At 43.3% G+C, this 21,755-nt stretch overlaps 1 protein-coding gene across 1 annotated transcript; it reads right to left on the reverse strand.

The window, feature by feature from the left end:
* Nucleotides 1–1,585: 1,585 nt before the first annotated feature.
* DACT2 (dishevelled binding antagonist of beta catenin 2) lies at nucleotides 1,586–19,588 on the reverse strand. Its single transcript, XM_074947020.1, has 4 exons — nucleotides 19,355–19,588; nucleotides 12,225–12,357; nucleotides 9,806–10,093; nucleotides 1,586–6,417 (listed from the first exon to the last, which is right to left on the reverse strand). The coding sequence occupies exons 1-4, from the start codon at nucleotides 19,586–19,588 to the stop codon at nucleotides 4,622–4,624; spliced, it is 2,451 nt and encodes an 816-aa protein (XP_074803121.1). The 3' UTR covers nucleotides 1,586–4,621.
* Between the last annotated feature and the right edge of the window lie 2,167 nt (nucleotides 19,589–21,755).

A 21,755-nucleotide genomic window follows, 5' to 3' on the forward strand; every position in this document is an offset into this window, starting at 1 on the left:
TGCAGTGCTACTGCAGCACTGCTGTACCACTTCAGTGTAGACGCTACCTAATGGGAGGGGTTCTTCTGTCCGCATAGGTAATCCACATCCTCGAGAAGCAGGAGCTAGCACTGTTGACTCAGGGACCTAGGTTGGTTAAACTACTTCGCTCAGGGGTGTGGATTTTTCACACCCTCAAGTGACACAGCTGGGTCAATCTACTTTTCCAGTGTAGTCCAGCCAAGAGGTATAAGAACCTGAATACAACAGAAATAGAATAGGGGTTCAGGGAGATGTATAGAGTAGTTGGGAACAACGATTGCCTATTCACCCCTTTCCTTTTTCTCAACCAAAAAATCCACCTATTCCCTTTCAGAATAAAATTGGTGAGAAGCTATATTAAAGAGAATGAGGAGAGAAATGGGATTCCCCGCATTGGTGTCCTTTTACTGGTTTCTCATTCCCAAACCCCTTCATTGTATTTTTTTAACCCTGTACCTGCGGATCCAGCTCTTAAAACAAAAAACAAAACCAACTCCTCTGCTGAGAGTCCTACCTTATTTCTTGCTCTTCTCCTTTTGCTTCAGAGCTCTCTCCTCTTTCATGGGTTTTCTGTTCTTGCAGAAAACCTGGTGAAATCTATGGCCTATGACAGGCAGGTCAGATGAGATGACGATAACGGTCCCGTCTGGCCTTGAAGTCTATGAATTTTTTATGCTTTTGTCTTAATTTCTTAACTTTCTCCTTTGCTCAGACATCCTTTCGCTTTCTAGTCTTCATCAACTCTCCCTTTTCTCTCTCCTCTTCCTAGTTCTCACACTTATCTCCCCCCTCACATCTCTTTGTCACACTCATTCAAACAATCTCTGCTACATGCATGCTCACTCATTCACCTCACTGGACCAAAATCAAAGGTGATGCTTAACTTAGACCTGCTCTACCCCTTCTTACTCACTAGACTCTTTGGGCCTGATTCTCCACTGCCTTACCCTCTGTGTAATCCTTTACACAATCGCAAAGCAGGTGCAAAATTTTACCACTTGTGTGATTCTGATTTGACCGTATTGCACTGGTGCAAATGACTACACAAGGTGTAAGGCGGTGGAGAATCAGACACTCAGAGTCCCTTAAAGATACTTATGCTCACTCTGGTGATATGTAAAGGATATTGCATTAGTGTAACGTATATGCCAAGGAGCCAATAGAAAGTTGAAAAATCAAAAATTACAGTTGCTTGGGGGGGGAGGGGCCTTACTACACCATTTATCTGGCTCCTTGGCATCCAAGTTATTCCAGTGCTGACTTTCTTACACTTAAAAACCCCTTAGCATTGATAATTCCAGGATTAGACAAAAAAGGGATGGATGGTCCAACTTTTGACCATCGTAGATTTGAAAGTTGAACTTGAATCTTCAGAGTTATTGGTGTTCACAGTCCACTAAGGAGATACTGTCTATAGGTTTCAGAGTGGTAGCCATGTCAGTCTGTATCAGCAGAAAGAACAAGGAGTACTTGTGGTACCTTAGAGACTAACAAATTTATTTGAGCATAAGCTTTCGTGGGCTAAAGCCCACTTCATCAGATGCATGCAGTGCACCAAGCTCCCTGGACACTCAATTACAGACCTAAAAGTTGCAATTATTCAACAAAAAAAACTTCAAAAACAGACTCCAACGAGAAACAGTAGAACTTGGAATTAATCTGTAAACTGGACACCATCAAATTAGGCTTGATTGAATTACTTTTCTCTTCCCAACACACAGGCTAGGATTCTTTCTTCCTTGCCTTTTGTTGTTTTTTACTTTAACCTCTTTTTTAGGGGGGGATGGGTTTAGATTACAGAAAAATAAATACATCAGTTTAAGCTAGTTTTCTGAACCCTCAAATTTAAAAAACAAACAAAACAGTTCAAATCTCTAGTCAAAAATAATGCCAAGGCACAGATAGCAAAAAAATTGTTACTAACCTAGAAAAACAAACTCCCCCATGCCATTTCAGCAAGAGAGATGCTTAAAAACAAGTAGCAAGATTTTTATTAAGGGAAGAGTGTGTACATAGGTCCTGATCATGTAATGGACTGAACTCAGGTGTTAATGCTAAACCCACACGGAGACCCATTGAAGTCACTGAATGGGTGAAGGTACGTGCTTGCATGTACTCAGTTGCAGTAGTGTGACCATATTTTCCATATACACACGGTACTCAAAACCACTTAAAAACTTTCCATAAAATTCACTTTTGGGAATAGGCCAAGCATAAAGAATATGAGCCTGAAAGGGAAGAGTTTCAGAAAATTCTGAGTGAGTGAAAATGGGAGTTAGAATGGAAACTGTCACGCAACCGTGCTGTTTTTCATCCAAAATAGGGCACTTTTTGCACCAAAATGCACCCAATTCTGTGGTGGCAGCCTCTTGGTTACGGTTATATTTTTTTATAAAATGCATTGCACTTGCAGAATATATTTGATAACATATTTTTAGTCTTTATGGTATACACTGTCCAGTTTTCATGCTACTTAAATATATACATAAAGCACTTCAAAATATTTGTCAGTCTAATGTTTTTCAGAGCTGTTCACTCAAAAATCAAAGCACTTTGAGTGTTATTAATGGAGCTATGTTACAGACTCAGATGTACAGAGTACTTTGCTACATATCTCAAAGACTCTACTTCTGTGTATGAATGTGAGGGGTCAACAATGTACTTTTCAACGTGTGTGACAATGAGATTGTGGTCTGGTACAAAGATAGGATGCTCTTGGTTGAAACTAACCTGGCTTAAATCAAAGGATTGTACAATGATCTTCTTCCAAGTAGAAGCAACAGAAACCCATACATGAAGAAAATCCATGTATTTAAAGTTCCTTATGTAACTTTTTCCATGTTCTCCAGAATCAAAGCTTTTATGAAAAAAGTACCTCTAGTGCTGAAGAAAGCCATCATGCCATAAATCATCTTGTTTGTTCTGCAGCCAGACACACTGACACAATATAACACCAAGTGTGAAGTGTGAATTTCCCCCATTTGTCTTACTGGAGTGTAAACATCAAAGCCTAGCTTTGACTACCAAAAATTGCTTACATTTTTACACCACTTTGTCTAAAACAGACACACTCATTTCTAGTCACAGAAACATTTAATGTCAGCCTACAGTTTAAATATGTTCATTTTTAAATGCAAAATACAATTGGCTTCATCTTTAACTGGTAAATTCACACGTCACTATGTAAGTTTCTTCTACTCTGCCTAGTTAAAAAGTGAAATCACACTGGTGCCACTTTGTAGGTAGTGCAGACCTCAGAGTAGCTGCTTGGAAAGACTTGTCCCCCACAGTCCATAGAACAGGAGTGCACTCAAATCCAGGAAGGTTTTCTGTTTATGTCTCGATTTTGTTTAAAGCTTATTTTAATAGATTATCAACATTAACCCTTGCGTGCAAGTGCTTTTTTTTTTTTTTTAAAGCAGTTAACTCATTCCATCAGCGTATAGTGGACTACAGGCCCAAGGCTTCTCAGACTACAGACCCAAAAGGGTTAGTGATAAAGGTCAACCAAACTCTAGCACCCTTGACTGAGAAACACCCTGTCTGGAAAAAGAGACACATAAAATCATAGTGAAACCATGGACCTTTCTTTTTGTCCCTCTGGTACTGCTGGCAAGTATTGGCCCTTTAGAACCTTTGCATTTCAGATCAGCTGCTAATAAAACGGAATCACTTTCTTTCACGAAGCCAGAGAGCAACAGTTTTCTGGAGTATATTAAATAGTATTTATTGAGTCTGCAACCGCAGGGGCAGAGTTATTGTGCTCTCAGCCCCAGCTATTTGCACACTATGATGTGGAGCATCCTTAACATTCTTTCACCCATTCAAAAAAACACCACCACATGAATAAATGAAATAACATAAAAGAGGGGGTTAAATCTTATTTATACCCTCAATTTTGTAAACAGTAACAGAATCAAAATCTTGTTCTTATTCACAAATACATCCCCTCCTCTCAAACTTTAATTATTTCTATTGAAGAAGGGGCCCGGCCTCCTAGTGACTGGGGCTGGTGTGGGAATGGTCCATCCTAATGTGGAGAAAACCAAGGAGAGCTCTCTAGTTCTCTACCAGATGGGCACAGGAAAAGATGGGTGGCTAATAGGAGGAGTGCACAGGTGTCTCACTGGGAGAAAACTGACATCTCAGGTTGTGGAGAGATCCTTAGTGTAGGGAAGCTTCAGTATCTTCAGCTGGGGAAGAGCTGCCCTTCTTCAGAGGCCTTTGTATCTCAAACTGGGGAAGCTCGTGGCTGCACATGGGCAACAGACACTGAAAGCCTTTCCCAGAAAATCTTATGGCTGAGGCTGTTTGGGCTTGCCACCTTGTTTTTAATCGCAGTGACCTCTGAAGTATAGGAAGAAAAGGCATCATGCTATATACACAAATACATATTTACAGACTACATGGCAAAAGAGGAAATTAGATACAGGGTCAAATATATGGCCGTTAGCAAATGAAAAGGTCCCTTATATGGATCTGGAGGTTGTTCAGAGTTCCTTTAAAACTGTCCTTTCCTTTGAGCATCAGTCCTTTTGTTTTGTAAATGAGCCAGAGCCAGCAGGATATCTCACTGGGATAAACAGATGCTTGCTCTCACTTAAACCATGGTCATAACCTTTAGACCGGCAGGTTGGAATCTCCTAATCTTCTTCTTCAGTGCCTTTGAAGCTTTGATGCGACAGATTTTAGGCATGGGGGGAAGAGGCTTGGAAGAGGCCAGGACAGCTGCTGGCTGCCTGACAGAAGCTTCGGGCCAGACCAACTCACTTTCATCGGCATCATCATAGTCAAGAGTGAGGCTGCTGCTATTGCTGCTGCCCTCTGAATCACTTTCACTCGACTCACTGTCCCCAAAGCGGTTGGTTGTGTAGTCACTGACCTCGCCTTCGCTGGTCTCTGCAATGGTGGAGTGGAAGAGGGAAGCACATTCAGCAGAGTATTCAGAATGGTCTGACTCGCTTTTGGCATATGTTCCCTGGCGGTGATGCTTCGAACGTGCCCTCATGCTTACAGTACGCAGGACCCCTGCTCTCCTTACTGGCTGTCTTGGTGGCCCTAGGCCAAAGCCACTAGAGAGGCTGGCAAGGTGGGCCTTTGCTGAGATTTCCACAGTGGACTGCCACTTACGCTGTTTTTTCTTGGCGGCTGTGTCTACGTAAGCCGTTTCAAGTGAATAGAGTGCATTAGCAGATGCCCGGTAAAGTTCAGGCCTGGATGGTGCTGGGGGGATTCGGAATTGAACGGGGAATAGGCTGGACTCTGAACAAGACCTGCCAGTAACCTCTCCAGTGTATGTAGGTCTCCTGACAAGGCTCTTTCCTCCGTGCTGTCTTTGAGGCAGATTCCACTCAACAGGCAGCCTGGCAGCTCCATGGGCTCCCCTTGACTTTTCTGCACAAAGGGTCTGCTTCCCAGGCCGTAGCACCTTCTCACTGTTCCTTCTCTTAACCTTCACAGACTTCATTTTGGAGCTGGCAAACCTCACTCTGACTTGATGGGATTCTGCAGGGACAAACTGGGCGTGAACAAATTCACTCTGAGTCACTGGCTCATCGCCCCCGGCATTAGCCAGCTTGAGGGTGCCACACCTTCTGTTAGGCTTTTTGGGCAGGATAGCTTTAGTGTTCAAGATACCTGGACTAGAGACCTTGTAGCATATCTGTGAGCAGGAGGAACTGTGCTCCAGGCCACTCCCCACTGCTTCTGCCAGAGGAGAGCCCCTGGCTGTTGACTTGGCAGGGTAACAACTATTTACAGCTGATGGCTCTGGGTCAGGCAGCGTGGATGGCTGCTCTACATTCATACAGTGCACAGTCCCCTGCTGCTTGGCACATTCCCCTTCAGGCACCTCCCTCTGCAGTTTCTCTTCGGCTTTGTTACCTTCCAGAGAGCTCCCTTGTTTTTCCAGCTGGTTGCTGCTGCTGCTAATTTTCACTCCACCGGTGCTGGGGGTTATAATGAGTCTCTGGGGTATTGTGGATGGCTGGCTCTTTGTTGAAACCCTCTCACTGGCATCTGCGTGATTGTTCCCTCTGCATCTTGTCAGCTGCAGCAGTTTGTTGATATAACCCCCTGGCCTGGCCTCAATGACTGGCCTAGTCCTAATCAAGCTGGGACCTGTAACATTAGGCGTGGGTTTACTGGGGGAAGGGTGGTTGTCTGTTTCCAACGGTACCCCCACCAAAGAAAAAAGTGGGCTTTGTAAAGCCACAGCATGAAGAGGGCTTGGGTAAGGATACACATCATTGCCACTCTTGGAGACCAAGTCATTTTGGTATTTTGGGTCCACGCTCTGGAACTGGAATTCCACTCCATGACAAAGGGGGGGCACGAATTTGGGGTTTGTCACTTTCTGAAATCCAGTGTCTTCTGGTAGGAGTCTTTCCAGGTCACCTGGATATCGAATGGAAATAAATCAAAGAGTTATATCACAGGTAATTTCTTTTATTGCCACACCTTATATTTCAAGGACATAGTTCAGAGACTATTTCATATCCTTTGTCATTAATGAGAATTTTAGTGTAATCATGACAAAAATAAGCTTTAATACCCCAAGAACTCTGCATTTCTTTGTATTATCTTCTTGCTGAGACCGTAAAGTATGAGGAAAACGTGCTTTAGAAACACACCTATGTAAAAACAATGAATAGTAAATGCAAAAGGGCAGATTCTCATTTCAGTTACACCAGTGTAAATCCTCAGTAACACAGCTGCTTTCAGTGGGTTTACACTGGTATATAATGATCGGAATCTGGACCAATGATTTTAAAAAACAAATGACTGAACCCACGTCTTACTTGAGGTTTAAACTGTGGTCACTTAAGAGAAATTAATGCTTGTACCATTAAAATGTTTTAAAACTACACAGATCAAAAGGCACTAAAAAAGAAAAGACTATCTCCCAGGAGAGATATAAAAAGAATTGAAGTACCAGGAAGTCTAAAGTCAAATGTCATAAAAAATCCAGTAAAGTCTAGCAGAATTTGTTAATTCTTTCCTCTTGGGACCAGCTAGAGACTCTCTGAGGGTTAGGCTTCGCATAGCAACTGAGGAAATAAATTATTGAAATTCCCAGGAGGTAAACAGTTAATATTATTGGTTCTAATGGTTAACTTTGCATTCAAACTCCCCTCCCCATCCTGGTTCATGTGTCTTTTGAAATCTACAGTCCTGAACCAACTGCTTTAACCAGACTTAATGGAGCTAAAGTCAAAGTGTCTCTTAATCCCTTCAGTGCTGGCAACTACTGCTGTGTTCTTTTACATTTTGCCTCAGTGAGACACTGCAGTGAGCACTAACACTTTAACTACACTGGAAAGCCATTTAGATGCATTTTGCATTTTACAGGCTAACTCCTCCTCCCCCCAAAATCCAATGAAACCTCTTAATTGGATCTTTTCCGTTCATTTGATAACAAAGTTGCAGAGGGTTGCCTTTCTGAGGTGAGTCACCCGCTCTGCATTCACTGTTCTTGGGAGTCTTTGATTCTCCCAGGCAACACTTAAGAGACTATTAAATGGGAGGAAAATAGGAAAATTCTTTGACAGGTAGGTGTGCGTGTGTTGAAAAAGACATTTGGAGGAACAGACTAAGAATTATCTTCACCCCAAAAGAGAAATAGACAATGGTTTAGATCCTCCACTGTGTCTGAGGCCTTGTCTAAATGCATAGTTAATACACGGCCAGCTGAGGAGTGAATATACACCATAATAACTGGCTGTATGGACACTGCTGCTCTGCTCGTGCACTTTGACCTACTGCTGTTTCAGAGCCCCACAACGAAGTCTACTGACTCACTCTTTACCAGGATGAAAATAAAAAACTGTACAAAAATTCAAACAGGAGTAATGGAGCACATTTTCCAAGAGGTCACCACCCGTAGCCCCAAAAGGGGCCAACCACATACACTAGAGCAGTGGTTCTCAACCTTTTTTTGGCTCAGGACCCGTTTGTAAACCTTGATGGCCCTGTCGTGACCCAAAGACCACCCGAGATGCCTCCAGACTTAAGCCTGCCTCCCCTGGGGGGCATGACAAACGGACAGCTGGGCCAAACCTGAACAGTTACATGACCCCGTGCACGAGATTGTAAAGCCCAGAGTGGGGAGCCAAGCCCAGCCAGCCCCGCAACCCTTGGACACATTCTAGCAAGCCAATTTTGAGTCGCAACCCACGGCTTGAGAAACCTTACTCTAGGGCAGCGATTCTCAGCCTGTGGGTTGGAACTGAGTAGGGAGTTGCAAGAGGCTGATCATCGGCTCACAGTAAAATCACCCCTGCTAGAGAGAGCGAGCAACAAGGCAGTGAGGTCATAACTTTTACTGGACCAACTTCTTTTGTCTCTCTAACGTCCTGGGACCTAGAACACTGCAAGCAGAATAAAAATTTCAGCCTGTCTAAAACTGGCAGGCAATAGGGCCCAAAGACGACAAGCACTGGAGAGGGAAGGAGAAGTTTGCTCTCTTCTCCTGTTGTCGCTATTCTGACCCACAGTAGCTCTTCCCTCACTTCCTTTGCACCCCACGCTCAACATTGCAGGAATTGCCTCTTCAAGATGCTGTGGAGTTGGCTGCCTGGACGCCAAAGCCAGACTGTTCATGCAGCTCACAGCATCTGGAGGTTGCACTTCCGCAAAACAGAGCGAATAGCAGGCAGTGGTTGGGAGAGAAGGGATGAGCTATAGCATCCTAGAAAACACCATCCCTACCTTCTCCACCTTTCCCACCCAACATCACTCATCCCCTCACCTAGCAGCACCCTCCACTCACAGTGGTTATCTGTTGAAAACTCTGGGGTCATGGAAAAAAACTGCTAGGGAGGAGAACCACAGATATAGAGGAACAAGGACAGGGCTGGAACCATTAACTAAAGTTCTATTTCTGCCTCTAAGGGTCCTTAATATTTTGCTCTTACATAGCAATTTATAAACATTCTTTAGTTAGGTCTCACAAGACCCTTATGTAGAAGGTAAATTATTATTCACCCTTTATTTCTGGGTAAACAGAAGACTTGCTAGAATCAAGGTTACAAAGTAAGTCAACATCAGACCCAGGATTTCAACCCAAGGCAGGCTCTCAGGCCCCTGCCTATTTCAGTAGGCCACACTGAGACCCAGGAAAGATCAATTAACCTCTCTGTGTCTGTTATCCTGAGCTGTAAATAGTAAAATCTGAATGTAAACAAGGTTTAAGCTGTCCACAGCCTTATGAATGTAGGTGGGTAGGTAGGTAGGTAAATGCGATCATTCTCACTGTACAACAGAATGGGAAAACAGACACCAAAAACTTAAATACTTCCCTGAGACAATCTATGCTTAAGAAGGCAGCTCCCTTCTTCTGCTCAGATTTTTGCAATCTTTCTCAATAAATTAACACATTTTTGCTATTTTTCCCTGGTTGAATTTTCACACACCTCTGTCAGCTCATGCAAAATATTTCACAAAATAGCTGCTATTTTGCTGATTTCGCAAACTCAAATGCTGGGAAGTTTAATCAAAACTAGTCAAACAAGTATTACAATAACTTCTCAGGTCTTATATACTGATCTACTTGCAAATATCCTCCTTGTCTGTTATTAAAGGCGCCTGACTATGCTATAGCTGAGAATTAGGCAGTAAGTAGTTTGCTTTTATTTATTTATTGATTGATTGATTGTGTGTGTTTCAAATGCACACTATTCTATTAGCTACACTATTCATAGGTCACACTATGATGCTAAATGTAATAAGTGGGACTATCAACATTCTTCTTCCCTTCACATCGTTCAGTTCTGCAACCAATTACCTGTGGAAACTGGCCTGGGTCTGGACCTGGCAGGAGTTCCAGAAATGTCCGTGCTAGCCTTGATTCGACATCCATCACTGACATAGACTCCCTGGTGCTGGAACTTAGTGGTGTGCACAGTGGTTTCATCTGCAGACTTGGGCCGATAATCAAAGACACTGAGCCGTGTTTTGGGCTGCTGAGAGCTCGGCAACAGACTGGTGTGGGAGGAGGATATGGACTCACTGTACACAGATGTGCAAGAGTTGGATAGTGAGCAGGAACCACCATCGCTCAGGTCGTAAAAGCCTGTAGAGTTCAAATAAATACAAAAATCTTTCTGGCTTACAGTGAATAACTACAGCCCTACCAAATTCAGGGCCATGAAAAACGAGTCACGGACCAGGAAAATTGGTCTCTCCCTGTGCAATCTGGTCTTTTGTGTGCTTTTACCGTACACAGTACAGATTTTATGGGGAAAACCAGCGTTTCTCAAATTGGGGGTCCTGACCCAAAAGGGAGTTGCAGGGGGGGTTGCAAGCTTATTTTAGGGGGGTCACGGTATTGCCACCCTTACTTCTGTGCTGCCTTCAGAGCTGGGTAGCCGAAGAGTGGCGGCTGTTGGCTGGATGCCCAGCTCTGAAGGCAGCGCAGAAGTAAGGGTGGCAATACCATACCAGGCTATCCTTACTTTTGCACTGCTGCTGGTGGTGGCTCTGCCTTCAGAACTAGGCTCCCGGCCAGCAGCTGCCACTCTCCAGCTGCCCAGCTCTGAAGGCAACACCATCACCAGCAGCAGTGCAGAAGTAAGAGTAGTAGTTTCGCAGCCCCCTTGCCCCTCTACAATAACCTTGCGACACCCCTGTCCCACAGGTCCTTTTTGGGTCATAGTCCTTACAATTATAACACCGTGAAATTTCAGATTTAAAAAGCTGAATTCATGAAATTTATAATTTTTAAAATCCGGTGACCATGACATTGACCAAAATGGACCATGAATTTGGTAGGGCCCTATGAATAAACAATAAATCCTCTTTGCCATTTGCTACAGTGGTAAATTCATGATCCCTAAGTTTTTTGATTGAGATTGGATGTCCTTCTACAAGATAAACTGTAGTTGAACTGGAGTGTATTGGGCTTGATCTATTCACTTTGGGCCCTCAACCAGCATAACAAGTGAGCACCTACTTAACTTTAAACACATGATCATGTTTAACAAGCTTGAAGTTCAAATGAGAGCTGAGCCTTTTGATAATCTATTCCTAGGTCTTTTTCTTTTCCGAAAATAACAGTGTAAACTTTCAAATGTGACTAGTGACTGTGAGTGTCTCAGTTTTTGACTAGGCAACCTGAGGCAGCTTAAAAGGGTCTGATTTTCAGAGCATGGTGGCTCAGCACTTTCTGAAAATAAGGCACCTTTGATGTGTCTCAAGTTGAGCAGCCAAAAGCAGAGGACCCAAAATCCAAACTGTACCTGAAGAGAAGGAATGATGGAAAGGTGCCTAATTTCTGCTCAGCTCTCAGACAGCACCACAGAAAAATATTAATGGCAGGAATTTTTAATGTGCACAACTTAAAATATCCCAATATTTTCCACTTCACACAAGAGATATTATTTATGTTTAATTAATGCACTGAGTTTCATTTAGCAGTTCCATACCTGCAGAAGGGAAGGGGTGGGGGGGGCTGTATCCTGGGAAGCAGTGACTCTGGAAAGAATTTAGGGGTCATAGTGAACAAGCGACTGAACATGAGCTCCCAGTGTGATGCTGTGACAAAAAGGGCCAATGTGATTGCTGGATGTATAAAGAAGCGAATAGGAGGAGAGGTTGATTTTACCTCTGTATAGGGCATTGGTGCGACTGGCACAGGAACACTGCATCCAGTCCTGGTGGGCACATTTTTTAAAACGATGTTGAAAAATTGGAGAGGGTTCAGAAAAGAGTTACAAATACAGTTTGAGAGCTGGATAAAATGCCTTACAGTGAAAAGAGCTCATCAAAAAGATTGAGAGGTGACTTGATTAGAGTATGAGTACCCTGACAGGGAGGAAATACTAGACTATAATGGGTCTTTTATTTTGCAGAGAAAAGCATAACAAGAAGCTGAAGCCAGACAAATTCAAATTAGAAATCAGATACAAATCATTAGCAGTGAGGGTGACTGACTACTGGAACAAACAACCAAGGGAAGTGGTGGATTCTCCATCTCTGAATGTCTTCCAGTCAAGACTGGATGCCTTTCTGAAAGATATTCTTCAGCCAAACATAAGTTATTAGGCTCAATACAGGGGTAACCAGGTGAAATTGAATGGCCTGTGCTGTATAGGAAGTCAGACTAGATGATCTCATGGTTCCTTCTAGTTTTAAACTCTAAGTGTCTATGAATTCATACAAATTCCACGAGAACCATAATAAATAAATTGTCAAGAGTGCATTACCTGAGCTGGGTCTGCTGTCACTGTCAAGGTATTCACTCGAGGTCTTCCTGACATCCAGCTTCAGTTCACTTATTTGCTGGTCCAGCTGATCCAGGTGACTTTTCAAGCCAACATCCTGTCTCCTTAAACGAGACTATTCACAGGTCATGGAAAGAAGGAGAAAATAAAGAATAGTCACAGTTAGGATCTCAGGGCCAGATAGTGAATTCGCCATGTGTATTAGCCAAATTATGTACTCCTGAAGCACTGAAAGTTTTGCTCAGCTAAGGACTGCAGTAATTGGCTAATGTAATGACTCTGAAATCTGGCATAAGTATAAAACACTCTGCTTCTCAGAATATCCTGTATTCTGCCTACCTACCCTAAACATTTTCTGTGTACTTTCACACTGAAACAGTTATTCTTCTCTTCCTTTTCTGTAACACACTGGGACTGATCCAACTTCCTCTGATGTCAATGGGAAACTTTACACTGACTCCAGTGGGGTTGCATTGGGTCCACTGTATAGTTGTGTTGATATAGAATGGTAACAACATCTCCTACATTTCACCTCAGAAGGGTCTGCTGTATCTTAGGCCATGTCTACATTAGTGAGCTTACACCAACACAGCTGTATCAATGCAACTGCGCCACTGTAAGATCGCTCATGTAGCCGCTCTTCCCGTCGACATAATAAAACCAGCTCCCCGCTGGTGGGAGCTCTCCCACGGACATAGTGCTGTCCATACCAGCGCTTCAATCGGTGTAACTTATGTCGCTCAGGGGGCTGTTTTGTTCACACCCTGGAGCGACATAAGTTATACCAACAAAAGTGGTAGTGTAGACATGGCCTTAGTGGAGGATAAGCGAGACAAACAGTATGTACAGTTGTTGGATCATATTAAAGAAGTTCTGTATTAAAATCACAAATGAGTTTGATTCCCCATAGTTTAAATTACAGGGTATTACTAATTAAGAGGTCTCTTGGTCTTTGGTACTGTTTCTCTCCCTCTATGTGTGAAACTTGCAAGCTGCTAATTGCCTTAGTACATTCTAAGACAGAGTCTGTTCTCAAAGCAATTCACACAGAGAGAGACTCAAAACAATACTCTGTAACAACAGAAACAACACCCAGAGACTCCCCGCCCTTTTGTTGTATTAACAATTGTGATTAAAATAGAGATAGAGGATGTATGTGGATGGATGCTTGGAGTGGATAATAACTGAATGATCAGGGAGGTGCCAGCCTAAGAATCCAGTGTCCATCGGCTGAAGAAGGCGTAAAGTGGAAATAACCAGAGGACCCCCGGAAGGCAGACTGGAATCCACCCAACAGCCTCAAGAATGGGAAAACCAAAGAACAAGATAACATCTAGCAGCACGGAGCCATCAGGAATGTGCCATCTGCTGATTGATTCAGCAACAGCATGATGAAGCAATTCCCATAGCCTGGCATAGGAAGAAATTCCTATAAAAATGGACTCTAGAAAGTGAGAACTTTGGGGTCTGATTCTGCAAACCAACTTCCAGGAGCATCAGATGAGCATCTGACGAGGCCCTGCTCCCTCCTCATGTCCAGGCCACCTGGCCAGTGGCTTGGCATGAGCAACTCTAAGGCTGGTAACTATGACAACAACCTTGCAGAACCTGTGTGTGTGTGTGTGTGTGTGTGTATGAATGAATGTGTGAATAAATATGAGATTGAATGGAATGTTACAGCTATAACTAACTGCTTACTATGATTCTTTCTGAATACCACAATAAATGTGGTATTTTGCCTTTTCCCCTTTAATAAGATCCTGCTGGTTTTTATTTTATTGGTATAACTCAGTCTCTAAGAACACTTTATCCTTCATGATGAACGGACACTATAGAAAGTAAATTTACCTTCTTATGACACAGGGCACAGCAAGCATATACGGTTTGCTTACAAGACCCAAGCTTTGAAGACATTTCTATATAGTTATATGGGTATATAACAAAATCAATGAGTTCAGGATCCCAAAACCATGAAGTTGGCTTAAAAATCATGTGATTTAAAAATATATACATATTTTTGGGGTTATTTTTATTTGGCTTCTGGGTTTTGAACCTTTAGGGTTCATGTTTTCAAGCTTTTCTCCACAACCATGAGAGCTAAAAACTTCAACAACAACAACAAAAACTGACGCTGACATTCTGATGTAATTCCAAGGTGCCAGGAGCTGGAGCTTTAATGAGACTCACATTAAAATTGTAAGAGCTAGCAACATTGCTCAAGGGACTGAAAAGATCTCTCCAGCCTGCTCTGGAATCCTAAAGAACTGGATGAAACTTGCAAGGCACAAGAGGTGTGAGGCCCTTTATTAGTGCCATATGTACAAGAAGGCTTAGGCACGAGCCAACAACTGCTTCCTAACAAAACAGGGGGAGGGTTTTCGTTCTTCCTGTCACAAAAGAAATGTTAAGGTAAGACCTAAATAGCAAAGAACAACTTCTTCTCCATCTCATGATGGACGTTACCTTTTCAACTCTCCTTTCGTTTATTTGAATTGTTTTGAGGAAAATAAACAAGTTGTGCCTCCCTGGGTCCCACCTATTCAGGAAATCAAAAAGTTTTGTTTGGATGGCCGGAATTAATTGCTTAATGATTAATGTTTTGCCAGCCAATCCCTCAGTCTGTGGTTTCTGATTAATGGCAGAGAGGCCACAAAGTGTTCAACAAGGCTCTCAGATATTCAAAGATTATTTATTACACCCTTGAGATTTTGCTTTAACCAATATGCATGAGTTACATCATCCTTGTTAACCCTTTCCCATTGTCCCCCACTACGGGGTTTTCATGTTTCTGGGAGACTCCACACTATTCATTAACTCCTTCTAAGCTTCAAGAGAACAAGTGCTTCTTAAATTATTCAGATACTTTTTAAAATTATTCAGATTTTTTTTAAAAAGCAGCAAGCAGCACCCCGAACAATAAATCCTAAACTCAAGATTTCTCAGTTCACAAAATGAATTTTTCATGAGGCAGAATGAAACCATCTATTTGCTTTGAGATGTGAAGATATATTCACTCGGAGGCGTGCAGATGTGAAGAAGTCTGCAGTACACTGTACAATGAGACAGCACTGTCCTTGCTTGCATGGGGAACTGGGAAAAAATTTTCACAAACAACTAGTATTCTTGATGGCCTCAGTTTTTGGGTGCCCAATTTGAGACCCTTAAAGGAGCGTGATTCTCAGAAGGCAGGTGGGCACACCAAACTGAGGCACTGAAAATCACTAGTCACCTTTGAAAATCTTGGCCAATCATTTAGGGCCCAGTATTGCAGCTTTGAAGTGATGGGAGGCTTTACTGTTGACTTCTGTGGGTATAAGTTTAGGCTCTGACAATACGCATTACTCCATTTGGTACACATCAAATTTTAAAAATAAGTTTCCCTCTTCCTCCCATATAAAACCAGAGAGACAATGGTAATCTGCAGTGTATAGAATCTGTCAAGACCCAAGAGATTGGAATGTCTTTTCTCTTGACATTTCAGCATAAACCTACATGTCCCTTCACCAGATTTTCATAATCTGATAATTTATTTGGAACTAGACAATGCAAAATGATTGCACTCAATTGACTTCATTTTATAAATAATATTATTTGGGGAAACATTTGAGAAATAGTGGGTGATATTGCCTTGAATTTCTGCCCATTCACATACCTAAAGAACCTCACAATTACTTATTTTTACTAAGTTTGAGTACCTTCTTTCCTCTTCCTTCTACCCAATGCTACCAAAATGTCATCTCAGGAAACTAGATTAGCTTTCTAATAGTCAGTGCAACTAGCCACTCAATGTTGCTTCCTTTCACCATCTCCGCAATGAGAGTCTCATCCTATCTCCACTGTTACAGTTACTGGGGATGGAGAGGACGGATCCAATTGCAAACTTGACATGGTTTGCTCTTGCTACTCTTGCTACGAAGAAGACACCTAACTGTGTCCCTGAACAAGGCTACAACCCTGATAAAGTCTAAATGCTGTTGTGCAGTTCAAGAATATGCTTAAAATTTGGTTTCACCTACACTGAAGACCAACCCATGGTTAACCATTCCTATGTTGTATCTGAGTCTTCCAACTTAAGAGCTGCTTAGCGGATGGGAACAACTTTACCTATGTTGTGTTTGCCAGTCTGGGACCTGGAAATCTAGACTCCATCTAGATTAATTAGAAGTGATGTGTCGCTATGCAACACATGACACAATCCATAGCCTTTCTTGTGCCTTTTGGCATCATCCCCCAGGAAAAAGTATCTCTACTTATTTCCCATGGCTGTAGTGACACCTCCTGGTGAAAGCAGTCCTTTTCCAAGGGTGAACTAGGACAATACATTTCTCATGATTCCCGCAGCTATATCTGCTTTTTATTTCAAAAGTAGAATTTTATGGTCTAGTTTTCCTCACCCTGTTGAAAGCATAATTAATGGCCAGACAAGCCCTGATAAAACTAATCTTCCACTTTCATGTCTTAGTTGGAAAATATATAAACAAATGTGTAATTACAACACAACACCTTGTGTCAAACACCAATGGATCACTTTGGTCAGAGGTCACTAAGTGTTTATATTAACCCGCTGGTCTTGAGCAGGCAATAAATGCTTTAAATCATCTTTTCTTTTTGTTAAAAACCTGAAGTGTAGCCATTAGTTAAAATTATCAATGACAGGTAATCAAGTTGTTGGCAGTACACTTGTGCTGCAATTTTGACTTTAATCAAGATATGCTTGCTGCTGTGTTTTCACAAGTGGTGCTTAGGTTCCCTGAAGGTTAAAGCCAATTTTCACTCTGAGATTCTGCCTGATAAAACTGCCTACACTTAATGAATATCCTTTCTGTTTTCACACCTGATTGATAACTGATGACCAAGTCTACCACCAATATGGGGAGGGAGAGAGCTCTGAATTAACTTTGAGTTTACTGATGTGTGTAATTGCCAGTACTAGAGAGATTAAAGCCTCTAGCCTTTGATTGTATTCTTTCTTATGAAACTAGTTTCAGTCCTAATTTAGATTTTTTTTTCCTTCCACAAAAATGTACAAGTGTTAAATGCAAGGCTGATGTCAAACAAATTCAATTATTTCCCTCTTTTGATCAGGCAATCCATTCCACAACAAAGTATTTAAGGGATGCAAGCCAGAAGTTTTCCTGATCCTTCCCCCTCCATTACTCCCCCACACATATACATTAGAAAAAGTTTGATCTTCAGCTCTAAATGGTTACTTTTAAATAAGATGAGTGCTGACAAGTCTGATATGTATACTACTTAAATCAAGTTAATCATCAGCTTTATTCCTTGTCCTCCTATGAACAAACAGTACTGGTTAGAGCATTCAGCATTCTGTCTGGCACATGACCTTCAGTTATATTTATGTTATGTACTTTAGGCTGATGAAAATAAACTCAGTGAAAACCGTAACCAAACCTTATTAAATAAAACAACATTATAACAGTGGCTGTAGTCATGAATTCTGAAACTGAATATACCAGTGCCATGTATAATGACTGGCATGCAGGAAGGCTGTCAGTGCTGATTAATACTGCCAGTCGTGTAGTTTTATTGATGTCTTCGCAAAATTATTTCCCTCAAAAGACATAGCTAAGTTTTCTACTTGACACATAAAGATGCTTGTGCAGCGCTTCTAAATAATTAAGCACAGATTTCCTTCAAATGCATATTCAGACATATGGTCATATCAAGCGGTCAATCACTGCTCTAAACAAAAGATCCCACTCTCCAAAAACAAGACTTTAAGAGCTGACTTCCAGTTTTGTTAATTCTCCCCTATTACAAATTGACATCTGTAGATTTGTGTACTTAGGTACTATTCTATTTAAATAATAAACATACAAGACAAATACATTTACATACCCCATAGAATAAGATGGGAACTGGTATGTTGTGTAGACAAAATGTGTTTGACATACTTAGCCAAAACATACATTTTAGTGTGCAAAAGAACTAGAGTCAGGGCCAAACTATAGAAATGGGCTGTACATCATTTGGCCGGAATTGATAGCTGCAGCCACTGTTCTTAACCCAAGCAGGCTAAATTACAGTGCATCAAAAATGGTGTATAATACTGTTATAATCAATAAAAGTAAAACAGACATTAATTTCAGGCACAAATACCAGTGCCTTGGAAATCACTCATCCTTCATTCCTATCATTTTGCCCCAGATAATCATTTTCTCACTAGACAATCCACTCACACTTTTTATTAAGATAATGTTGAAGTAAAAAGAAAACGGTACAGAGTTTAAGCATAGAAGTTTCTGGTTATCAGGGAATAAGGTACAGATTATCAAGGGGTGCGAAATTCGGTTTAGGAGCGGGTGGTGTAAGGAATACATAATCTGCAATCTCCCCAATTGGGGGTAAAAGTTTAAGGGGTAAAAGTTTAACGGGTCAAATTACACACATTGAGCTATGCGGGTATGTTGTCCATATAATGGCTATATTCAGGTGTGGAGTATAATGAGCGGATAGGATGATGAGGATGGATCTACCCTCATTTGGTGGGATTTAACATTCAGTGAGTTTATGGTTCCAGTTCATATGGTCCAACTTGAAATGTTCCAATGTGCGGAGTAACCAAATACAAAACTAAGCTCATATTCACATGTTGTCACAATCTTATGCCCTTAAAATGTGAAACTCGTTGCTCAAATCATCTGATACAGACAGGAAATGTTACTTAAAGAAACAGGATGTGAAGGAGAAAAAAATCATTTTCTGTTGCATTGCACAGTGGCAAAGTTTTCCCTCTCACACCACACGGTAGTATAAAAATAGAGTTATGAATGGAACAAGTTAAAGACAGCAGCGAGTTGTATCCACAAGCGCGTACCTGTGCACGAGCACGTGTTTCTACCGCTGTGTGGACTAAATACTGTACAGACACAGCCTGGTTACTGAGCCGTCCTGTGTTGCAGTCTGTTCTCGTCACTGGAGGTCTAACCTACCCTATATAGGTGCGCATGAGAGATGGAGAGAAACAGTTACACACACACGCTTAATCTGCACTCTGCCCCCAGACACAAAACACACTCTCAGATGCTTAACCCACAATGCTAGAGAACACATCTGGCCGAACAGCTGGGCGGTGGCGCCTCGTCCCTTACCAGTTGTTCCTTCAAGGCAGTCAGCGTGGCCTCCAGCCTGTGCTCCTTGCTACGCGCCTGGTCCCCTCGGGCTGCCGGCTGCTGCTGCATGGCCAGGGCCCCGCTCACCAGCGCCCGCTGCTTCTCCCGCAGCACCTGGAGCTCCTGGAGGCCGGCCAGGGCCGCGTGCAGCCTCTCCCCGACCCTGCAGCGATCCCAGCCGCCCGGCCGGTGCTGCTGGCTCCCCCCCAGCATCTTCAGAGGCCGGCACCCGCCCGGGCCATGGCAATGGGCTAGCAGCGAGCCGGGCGGGCGGCGCTGGGTCGGGGCCGGAGCTGCTCGCCCTCTCCCTGCTGCTGGCAGCGGTGCAGAGGGAGTGCTGCGGAGCCACTGCGGCTCCTGCGGTTTTGGAGAAGGGGCGGGAGGCGGGCGGGGGTGGGGGGGCTGTGCCTATGGCACTGCGCCCTGGGGCCACCTATCTGCGTGGGTAGAGGTGGATCGTCCGCCTTTCCCTCCTCCCCCGCCCCTTCCGCAACTCCCCCCGGCCGGGAGGAGGCTGGGTGGTGCGGGTGCCTGACTGATGAGCCTTCCTTTGGCAAGGGCAAATCCAGCCCCAGAGGTTACGTCCTGCTCTGCCCGCCCCGACCCTGGGGGAACGGGCCCGCCTCAGACCGAAGAGAGCGTCCGCACGCGTGGAGGCTGCAGAAATCCGGCGGCAAGGCGATTACAGGAGGCTTCCTGCAGCCTTCATCCCAAGGAGTTGTAGTTGCAAACACAGGAAAAGCCTGGAATGTGGGGCGGGGGGAGGTGCAGTAAGGGCTGAGGCTCAGCTGTTTTCCATTACACTGCAAGCAGCAGCTTTCTGGGGGGACACATTCTCTTACCCCCTTGCCAGGGGCCAAATTCTGCCCCGACTGCTCGGTCAACCCGTCTGAAGGCGGAGGGCCAAAATTCTGATCTCACTTGCACCACTGTAACTCCACTAAAACCAATGGTATTATCCTAGATTTACACCAGTGTGAGATCGGGATTTGGTCCATTGAGGTTTCACACAGTGTAAAATAAGTTCTACCCCAAGGTACAATTTCATATACAAAATATACATTTTGTAACTTCATCTCTCTCTCTCTCACCCACAGGATCTGCTGCCCTCTCCCATCCCTCAGATGGAGATTAGGCAACACTCTAAAACTGCACTCAAAGTTGCAATAACAGTGCTTGCTCCATGGTCACCCACACAGGGTACCAGAGACTTAGGTGCAAGCAGCTGAGGTGGCTGGCTTGCATGTCTCACACCAGAAAAGGTCATATGGAGGGTTGAGGGTACATGCTAAATGGTGCCTGAAAGCACAGCTGACAGTGGAAACCTAACACAACAAAGCTGTTGCTACTCAGAAATGCCTACACTTACACTTTCAAACACAGGCAGCTGCATGCAGGAATCCTAGAAGACATTTGGTCAGCAGACAGCCAGGCTAATACACAGGCCAGAGGAAGAAAAGAAGCACTGACACTATAGGGGTCTGATGAACACAATGGACATACGTGAGGCGCACTGCAGGAAGCAAATTTGCTACTGCTGCCACTAGGATATGAATCGTTGCTACCGTAGCCATCAGTCGCCCAGATCTCAGGTGTGGAGATCGCTGCTTTCAAAATACTTGAGATCGGTTCAGCAAAGGCATATGCTTCCCCAAAGCAGCAAATAGGACATCTAGTACTGGGCTAACAGAGACACACCATCTGCCCATGCTTCCCCTCTTCTGGTTCTATGGCATACACTCTAAAGCAGTCTTGCTTGACTTTTGTAAGGAGAGTGGTCCTTTAGATAAGCTATTACCAGCAGGAGAGTGGGTTTGTGTGGTGAGGGGGGGTGAAAACCTGGATTTGTGCTGGAAATGGCCCAACTTGATTATCATACACATTATAAGGAGAGTGATCACTTTAGATAAGCTATTACCAGCAGGAGAGTGGGGTGGGAGGCGGTATTTTTTCATGCTTTGTGTGTATATAATAAGATCTTCTAAACTTTCCACAGTATGCATCTGATGAAGTGAGCTGTAGCTCACGAAAGCTTATGCTCAAATAAATTGGTTAGTCTCTAAGGTGCCACAAGTACTCCTTTTCTTTTTGCGAATACAGACTAACACGGCTGTTACTCTGAAACCTTGCTTGACTTTGAGTATCACAGTGCCCTTGTCCTGAGTACGTTGCTGTGGTGGGATGGTGGGAACATGCTGCACTGGCACCCATTCCTCACGCATGTTCCTTTCACTATCTTTTTTTGGTTGATCACGTCCCCCTCATTGGTTGCATCTATTCTACACTAACATTTTTTGGAGGAAATCGTCTAGTTTCAGCAATGGCAGGAGCACTAATGTAGACAGGACATAGGGCCAGCTCAAATCAGGTGTAGAACTGA

The sequence above is a fragment of the Natator depressus genome, chromosome 3 (assembly GCF_965152275.1).
Source record: "Natator depressus isolate rNatDep1 chromosome 3, rNatDep2.hap1, whole genome shotgun sequence".
NCBI lineage: Eukaryota > Metazoa > Chordata > Testudines > Cheloniidae > Natator > Natator depressus.

Excerpts from the sequence above, each read along its gene's own strand:
- DACT2 (XM_074947020.1), bottom strand. The coding sequence starts at position 19,588 with ATGCTGGGGGGGAGCCAGCAGCACCGGCCGGGCGGCTGGGATCGCTGC. Across the intron at positions 12,358-19,354 it reads CTGCCTTGAAGGAACAACTG|TCTCGTTTAAGGAGACAGGA; the intron begins GTAAGGGACGAG and ends ACCTGTGAATAG. Across the intron at positions 6,418-9,805 it reads ACCCAGGCCAGTTTCCACAG|GTGACCTGGAAAGACTCCTA; the intron begins GTAATTGGTTGC and ends TTCGATATCCAG.